At 33.2% G+C, this 9,576-nt stretch overlaps 1 protein-coding gene across 1 annotated transcript; it reads left to right on the plus strand.

The window, feature by feature from the left end:
* Window positions 1–2,538: 2,538 nt before the first annotated feature.
* On the plus strand, window positions 2,539–7,391 carry LOC107877642 (protein RAE1; the record flags this gene model as incomplete). Its single annotated transcript, XM_047415136.1, is given in 6 exon segments — window positions 2,539–2,619; window positions 4,008–4,136; window positions 4,689–4,766; window positions 6,354–6,425; window positions 6,682–6,762; window positions 6,899–7,391. Coding segments are annotated over 6 exon segments (495 nt in total), but the record flags the coding sequence as incomplete, so codon positions are not given.
* Window positions 7,392–9,576: the final 2,185 nt, after the last annotated feature.

Raw genomic sequence — 9,576 nt, forward strand, 5'->3', positions numbered from 1 at the left:
ACGATTGGAACATGCAAAAAAGAATTATTGCTTATGAATATGTTGACGAGTCTAAAACCGGTATGTATATAGCTAGTACAATAGTGTAGAGCATGAAATATTTTAGATTTATTGGTAAACCTATGACATGCACATTAGATAATGCTTCTAATAATTTGAAAGCTATTGACGAGTTAAAAACTAGATTATGTTTAATGTATGAAAATCATTTTCGTGTTAGATGTTTTGCACATATTTTAAATTTGATGGTGTTCATTTGTTTGGAAATGGTTGTCTTAAAGTGCGAATTGCTTGTAGTTATATGTTTAAAAATAAAAGAAAGAGTGTAATGGATGATTTTAAACGTAAATGTAAACAATATGACCTTCCATATAGAAAAATTCCTACTAGATGGAATTCTTTATTTCAAATGTTTGAAGTTGCTGTTATGTATCGTAAACCTATACAATTAGTTTATAATTCTTATAATGAGGATATTAATTTAATGCTAGATGAAGATGATTGGACTGAAGTAGAAGAACTTTGTAAATTTTTGAAAACTTTTTATCAAGCTACGAACACAGTATCTGCTCAATATACTCCAACTATTTCTTCCGTTTTAGTAACTATTGATAATGTTTACCAAATTGTTCTTTATCAAAAAATGTGCCAGTATTTTTTTTAATGAAGTGAGACCAATAAGGGTAAAAGTGGAATTGTATATTTAAATAATTACCAAATAAAGAAAGATGACATTCTTTTTGGGACGGACTAAAAAGGAAATGATGACACATAAAATGAGACGGAGGGAGTATTTTCCTATTCCACAAATTCTTTTAACAACTAATTTATTAAACCCATTTTATAAAGAACATGGTACGGTGATGTTGGTTAGAAAATTATACAACAATTTAGAAATTGGACGTCATGAAAAGCCATCAGTTGAAACTTGTTGTGCTAGCATAGTATCTACGGCTAGGAGTTTATATAACTTGTATCAAGTTTATGGAACAAAATACTGGGCCGATCGAACCTCCTACTTCTAGACGTAGATATAATGATTTAGATGACGAGATGGGCGAAGAACTTGGTCTTTAATGTTGTAGGAGTAATGAATTTGATTCGTATCTTTCGCAGGATCGGGAAAATATTAGAGATGAAACTAGAAAACAACAACTTTTATCGTGGTGGAAGACCCGTATCAGACAATTTCCAAAACTTTCAAGGATGGTTCGAGATTTGCTATCAACTCAAGCTCTTTCAAAGCAAGCTTTCAGCTCAGGAAGATTTATAATAGGAGATCATCGGTATTCGTTAGCAAGGGATAGTTTGGAGATTTTGGTATTATTTAGAGATTGGATCAAATGCCGAACGAAGAAATTTTGGGCTCCCTAAATTACCGCCCCATATTAAAGATGAAATAGATGAAATTTTTGAGGAAAATAGCGATGATGGAGGAAATAGACCAATTCTGGAAGATTTATTCGCTGAAGACATAGAAAAGTTACGCCAAAAAAATTATAGACAATTTAGATATTAATAAGATTCTACAATAGAGATCTAATTCAAACGAAACCCTTTCTAGATGGTGGCTGCGTAAATTAGATTTTCATTTAATATCTTTGTAATAAATGTACAACGTACGAAATTTGAATAAATATAACGGCTGCCTAATTTTATTTTAAAATTTGTCTTTTATTAGTTGCAATTATGGTTAAAAAAATTAATACAAAACTTTATAAAGTTAGCAATTTTTTTAACTTATTAAAAATATTAACTTAAACTTATATTTTTTATGTTAAAATTTTAAACTTTTTAAGATATATTAATAAATTATATAAGTTATTATATATATTAATGCCATTAAGTTAAGATATAGATAACTTAAATTAAAATTGTAAAACAAAAACTGTATTTATATAAGTTCTTAAACAAAAACTGTAGCAATTATGGAAAAAAAAAAATTAATATAAAATTGTATTACTGTACACTATGTCATCTATTTCCGGTATCGCTCCGGTCCACACCGGTAGCAAGCGGACCGGTCCGAACAACGAAAAAAATCCGGTAAGACTGGTTCCGGCAGCAAAAACGATAAGGAAGTTCCGGTATCGGTTAAACCGGTCCGGCGTTCCGGTCCGTTGCCAGCCTTAATGTTGTTGTTATAAGACCTACATTTGATGAAAGGTTCTCATATTAGTAAACTTTTGACTTCATCAAAAAATGATTAGTAAAACCTTCCAAGAGAGCATTTTTAGTTTAGGAAAACTGAAGTTTAAGCTTGCAATGTTAACTAAAATATACATTTAGAATGTTCATAACATCAATTTCATAGGTTTTGGTCCATGTTTTTCTTTTTATTCTCACTACTCACTAACTAAAAAAAGGAAGGATAGAGAAAACTTAAGGCTACCACATATTTTTTTATTAGATTTTAGAAAGTAGTAAAGCGAAGTTTATACTTTTAAGAATTTTTGTTTTTGGATATTCAAATATTCAAGCATTACTAGCATTTCCTTCTAGTTGCTAAACACTTATATTTCCTTAAAATTGTTACAGACTGAGTTCAAGAGAATACCCTCGCCCTTGAAGTATCAAACTCGGTGTTTAGCTGCCTTCCCTGATCAACAAGGTTTCTTGGTGAGTAGCTATTTTATAGTGTACTTCTGTTGCGGCATGATCTAATAACTTCTTCTGTGTGCTGTATTAAATTGTTCTCTCATGTTTTGCCCACCTTATTTTGAATGCTAGGGTCCCATACAGAGAGTGGGATTAGTAGGATGATCTTAGAGCTTAGTATTTTGAGCTGATGCTAATTCCTTCTTATATCAAACTAAAGATGAACAAATAAAGAGACACCCTAAAAGAGTGTTATTACCTTTGTTTTGACGAGTCAAGGTCCTTCCTTTATGATGACAGTAGTCTTAGTTTCTTCTGTTGGAGAATGGAATCGATCTGCATAAGACACCTCCTGTTACACGAGAATTATGTGGATTTTGAAAACGAGCTTTTTGTGTTTGCTATGCCGTTATTGGTTCTAAGCCGGGGGTCTATCGGAAACAGCCTAGTGGTATGGTCTGCGTACACTCTACCCTCCTCAACCCTCCTCAGACCCCACTAGGTGGGCATACACTGGGTATGTTGTGGTTGTTTTTGTTGTTGTTGATGATGATGATTACATACTCAAATCGACTGATGCTCAAATCAACAAAATCAGTCTGTTGTCAAAGTTTTAGGCCACTTGTGCTGCCTCAAGGAGGTAAATCACTCAGTTGTTGTTATCCTAATTGGGAGATGCAAGGTGATATTGCAAAGTCTCTCTCTCTTTGTGATGCTCGCAATATCTTCATCTGCCCAATCACTTCTCCATACATGGGCCGTCTTCTTCCAATAGCTAGCTATCTTATGAGACAGTCCAGCTCTTCAAACTCTTTTGACATCTATCTAATAAGCTTTCTTTTTTCCTTTTCACCATTTTTGTCTTCTTCGGTGGGTAGTTTTTTGTAGGGGGAGAGGGTGATGGAGGAAATGATTGGACTTCATGAATAATTCAGCAGTCTGAGAGAATCAACCAAGAAAGCTTTATATTAACAGTGAACTGAACTCTTGTAGATGTTTTGTTTGTAAAGCATGTTGGATCTTATGTAACAAAGTCCACAAAAGGAAAGAGTAATAATTGCTACAGGCTGATCCAAGATTGTAATCGAGATAATGGAAAGAGGACCAGTTCCCCTCTTCATATGCGTTGCAATGCTTAAAGTCTTATCTGTTGAATCCTCTTCAAGAAAAGACACTTCTACTGCATCTACTTTAGTTATTTTTTGATAAGTAGTTTTATGGTGCATTTGGGTTTCACTGTCCTAGGCATTCTTGAACGGTCCCCTATGGTTATAGCTTTTTCCATTCTTACATGTGGTCTGTAAATAATCCCTGATATTCTGATGTTGTTAATACATTATATCAGATGCATCTAGGTTCTAGATTTGTTGAGACATGTATCATTTTAATATTATACATCCTATATTTAGGTTGGCTCTATTGAAGGACGGGTTGGTGTGCATCATCTTGATGATTCGTTACAAGGTAAAAACTTCACATTCAAATGTCACAGGGAGGGCAACGACATTTACTCAGTCAACTCTCTAAATTTCCACCCCGTAAGATCTCTCTCTTTGTATATTTTTATTCATTTCTGTCCTCCAGACAGCCTCCTCCTCTATAAATTTTGCTCCTGTTGTCGCATCATTTGGGAGGTAGGATGTGTAGCTGTCTCTCATCTCCTCTTTTAATATCTGGTGGATATAGTGTTGACCAAGAGAAATTGCTAGTCAATTGCTGTATTGACCATTTTTAGCAAGTATTGTTAGAAGAACCTACATGTGGTGCATGTACATTTCTGGTCTTGGGTAATTAAAATCTAGAAGCTTTATCGTTGTGCCATTTCAGTTGTCCTACCTTTAGACTGGTGTTCTTAGTTTAGGTGGAGTAGGTTTTTACTTTCAAGTGTAAGAGCAACAAGACTTGAAAAAAGTATATAGCAAGCTTGTGTACACAAGATGAACACAAAGTTGATAAATACAACACTGGACTAGCTTCTTAAAGTTGGTATTCTGGATGGTTGTCATTGTCATATAGACACCATACTTTTTCTAAATACTACTAATATTGCTACTTCAACTAATTTGTCATGTGTTACATCTTCTGCCAAGACACATGGAACGTTTGCAACTGCGGGGTCTGATGGTGCCTTCAACTTTTGGGACAAAGATAGCAAACAGAGGCTTAAGGTAATCTTCATCCTGTTTAAGTGTTAATTTCTATCAATTTTCGGTCATTTCTTTACTTTTTATGATTTCTTACATCTATTCTTTATTAACGTAATTGGCATACATTTAAATGCTTGAAATTGATAAAGGATCTTTCTCCGTTTAGAATATCCTATTTCTGGAAATTAAAAACCAAATATCTCTCTTTGGCTGTTGTTTATTACTGATTCATTTTATTACGACAAAATAAAAACTGTAATGTTGCAAAAGAGGATTGCTCTATGAGATCTCACTTGGTCGAGACATAGCTTTCTGAATATTAGGTTTTTCAATGTAGGAGTTTCTAGGATTTCTGAAATCTTCCTCTCTATCATTTGGTACACATCAGCAGTCCCACTTTCTTTAATGCACACCATATTGCAAATTGTAACGTTAAAGTTTGCATCAGGGTGACCCGTAAATTTAGCAGATAGTCATTTGTGAAGTAAATGAAATGCTACTTCTGAAGTTTTATATATGAGAAACCATTATGTTATGTCCTGAGGTACCTTTTATTGCTTAAGGTACAAATGGTCTTCCTCTTGAAACCAATGTTATCAAAAGCAAAAAGCACAAAAAAGCTTTTAATTTCTATTGGGCTTTAAGCGCAAACCGCAGGCTTTAGTGAAGAAAGGCACAAAGGGAGAAAAAATATGAATATATATGTTTTGTCCAAGATTAATAATTATAAGCATGAATGATAAATAGATGTACAAAGAAATTGAAAAAAATTACGATAAAGTGAAATATTATTTGATGACGACACTGAAGCGCACATTAAGCGAGGCAAAGCACTCAACACGTTTTGAGCCTTTCCTTCCGGGCCTAAGTGCTCTTTTGACAACACTGCTTGAAACTTTCATGGCTTTCTCCAAATTGGTGGTTATGGAGTTACAAGTGGAAAAGAAAAACGTAAAAAATCATTAAAAAACAAGAAGTTAGAACATGTTAGGACAGTTGCTTGTTTGCGACCATATCTTTCTCTCTGCTGCAAGCCTGCAAACTCACTTCTGCTGAGATGAGTTTTCTGGTTGATACTCCATACTACTACAGTAACAACTGTGCCTCAATCGAACTAGTTGGTGTCAGCTATTTGAATTTTCAATATCTGTTCTGCTTCACTTAACCTTTTTCAATCCAATACTTTAGCATTTTATCCTTACAGGATAATCGTCACTTTTTATGACACTTTATTTTAGGACATCCTAAATGTCTCAGCGTTTGACACAATTCTAATCATTTTAAACTTTGAAGAATTCAAATCCATAAAGTATTCACATTATTTACCTTGGATGTATATTCTCTCTATCAAATAGCTTTTCAAGCATTACTATAAATACTTGTCATTATCAAATTTAACAACTTAAATCTGTGTCAATCAAATGCTACGCTGGCATGCTTTTTTCAATAGCGCAGCATGTTGTGAGTGGCTCATTCTTCATAGTGCGTACATTTGTAGACAAGAATATTTGATTATGGAAGTAGACAAGAATGTTTTAGATTTAACATTTGTAGCTGCACTTTTGGCATCTTCCATTATGTTTTTTTCTCTGTGTGTGTTTTCTTTAGGCAATGTCAAGATGCAGCCAGCCCATACCTTGCAGTGCGTTCAACAATGATGGATCAATCTATGCATATGCGGTAATGTTTTTGGTTACTTTTGTTCAGTATATAGCCTTTACTATGAATATCTTCTATAGTGCATGCTCACCCTTTTACGAGAACCATTACTAGGAGGATACTTACCCTAGTTCCATCCCCCTTTTGTTTCTCTTCTTCCCCCCTAATTCTCGAATCTTCTAATGTCTTGATTGTCGCCCAAATTTTTGATTCTCTTGGTCGTCTTGCATGCAAATTTGCTTCAGTTTTCAATTTGTTTATCCAATTTTTTGTATAGGTTTGTTATGATTGGAGCAAGGGTGCAGAAAATCATAACCCATCAACTGCAAAAACATACATTTACTTGCACTTCCCACAGGTATGTATATTCCATCAACTGACCTTTGGTTTCTTTAGCGTCTCTTTAACGTTTGAAACATATATCCTCATCAATCCGTATTGTATATTAGTGTTTCCGGCTATAAACGATTTGTATATGCTACTCTTCCATGTAGGAGTCTGACGTTAAGGGCAAGCCACGAATTGGTGGAAGTAGCAGTAGAAAGTGAAGTCAGCAGTAAAGCTTCTTCTCACCATTTTGGAGAAAGTTCGTCTTGTGCTTCATATTTAGGGGTTTTTCCATTTGCAGTCTTGCAATTATAATATGTTTGGAGTAGGAGGAAAGGAAGGTTCATATATTCTAGTTAGTATGTGGTGCTTGCTTGTGACAATACTGGTATATATTTAGATATAATTTCTTAGTGTCCATCTTTGTATTGAGCCGGGGGTCTATCGGAAACAGCCTCTCTACTTCTTCGGATTTAGTGGTATGGACTGCGTACATTTTACCCTCCCCAGACCCCACTATGTGGGAATATACACCACTTTGTGGGAATATACCGGGTTTGTTGTTGTTGTAGTCTTCATCTCTGCCTGCTTCACTAGCTTGTTAACTGAAACTTCCTGGCAGTGATTGATTCTATATCATATAGCGGTAGCTTTAGTGCACCGGACTGTCCTTTTTTTATGTCGAACGTTTTGCTTTTGAAGTTGATGTCACCCCATGCCTCAAATGTGTCTGTATTTGGACGGACTGAATTTGGGCGGGTTAAAATATTTGTTGCAATTGCTGAATGCTGCCTATAGGTTTCTTAGGTTGAGCTGAGCTGAACAATGAGTCACCAACCTGTCCAACTTGCCATAATTTAACACTAAATTTGGCATAACTAATTCCTCTTTTGGTATTTCTTTTGTTTCAATTTATTTACTTGGTTTTAATTTGGCGCAAAATGTAAGAAAGTTAAAAAGAATCTTTTAAAATATTTTTAACCTTGTGGTGTTAACTATGTCATGGAAAATTTTAAAATTAAAAACGTAGTTTACAAAAAAAGAAGAAGACATTCCTCTATACTATTCCCCCATTCAACTTATATGTCACTCTTTCTTTTTTAACCTATTTAATTTATATGTCACTCTTTTTTTTAAGTCGTCTGAAGAAACAATGTTTCTTTTTTTAAAAAAAAAAAAAAATGTATTCATAAAATAATTTACAATCATATAAATATTAAGATTTATTTTGAATCATACAATTCTAAAAAATAAGATTAAAAATTTGTGTTCAATTAAATAATAATTTATCTATATCTATAATATATTAAAAGTGTGAAGACCAAGTGTGAAGATTTTTAGAAAAGTGGTTCAAACTTTTTGTTCTTTTTAGACAAAATCATCTTTTCACCTTTTTTTTCTTCAATTAAATTTCTCAAAAATAAAATTATAAATTTCCTACATTACTTTTACTAGATTTGTGCCCTATTTGGTTTATAAATATAACAAATATACTTTTTTTTACCAAATTTAATAATTAAGAATTTTTAAAATATATGCTAAAAGAATAATATATGGTAAGAATTCTAAGTAGTTTAATAATTTTCAAGGAGGCAGAATTTACTTCAAACATAGCAGGTTGTTTGATGTTGGTGTTGTTGCAATGCTTCGGAAGACTTTTCAAAGACAATACAATTTTAAGATTCAACAATTAATATTATTTTAAGATTAACAATTTTAAAAGGTAAACATATGTGATTCAATATTTAATGTAATATGTCGTTGATTAAGAAAAAAGAAAAATATAGAATAGATTTGAGATTTCTAACAAAGTAAATAATTAATATATTATATAATAATTAACTAATATTTAGATTTTAGTTTATGGTGAACTTTCACTTTAATTAAAGTTGTGTCTATCTAATTCTTCTTAAAAAAAAAAATAGTGATGAATCATATTTATGGTTGGGTTGATAAAAATCGAAACATGTAAATGTTTCTTGAATTTATGTTTTTCATTAATATTTAAATTTTTAATTTATTTATAAGTGTTTGCATTATTTATCTAAAGACTTTTATATGACATGATTTTTTTAATTCATTTATCTAGCTAAATATGATCAATAATATTCACTAAGAAAAACCTCATCTTTTAAATTTTATAACTTAATATTATTCAATAATATTTTATTTTTAACGGACAAGGTACGAATATACCCTCGAACTTTGATTAATGGTACAAATATACCCCTCGTTATACTTTAGGTATATATATACCCTCACCATTAATGAAAACGTACAAATATACCCTTATCACTAATGAAGGAACACATGTTGATTTCCTATTCGCTAGCCTTTTTAAATTAAATTCAATTAAAATAAATCCCAAATCCAACCCAAATTAAAACCAAACCCGACCCAGATTAAAACCACGCCCGACCCGATTTACTAATTATCCAAACGCGTCTATACTATGTTGTGCGTGCGTGGAAGCTGTGGAAGCACTAAAGTTGTGCCTTCAAAGCTAGTTTTTTTTTTTTTTTTTTGGTTTAAACCACCCGGTGTCCGGTACCTGCTTTTTTAGGAGTCTGATTATATCCGAATTCGCCCCGCGTCGAGCCTCATTTGAGGGGAGAGCTCCCAACAGAATGTTTGTTCATACCCAGGGTCAAACCCTCGACCTCTAGGTAGGTTGGGGAAGCCCCTTTCCGCTGCGCCACCACTGTTGTTGGTCAAAGCTAGTTGTTCTGCTGGTGCAATTGTCTGTGCAGTGGTTTAGTTACACTCTTGACTTGGGCATGCACTGTATTTGGATATGAAATGCAAATAGATGTGTACTCTCTTGTTCTACTAGTACTGCACTATA

This window comes from Capsicum annuum, chromosome 7 (assembly GCF_002878395.1).
Source record: "Capsicum annuum cultivar UCD-10X-F1 chromosome 7, UCD10Xv1.1, whole genome shotgun sequence".
In the NCBI taxonomy this organism is placed as follows: Eukaryota; Viridiplantae; Streptophyta; class Magnoliopsida; order Solanales; family Solanaceae; genus Capsicum; species Capsicum annuum.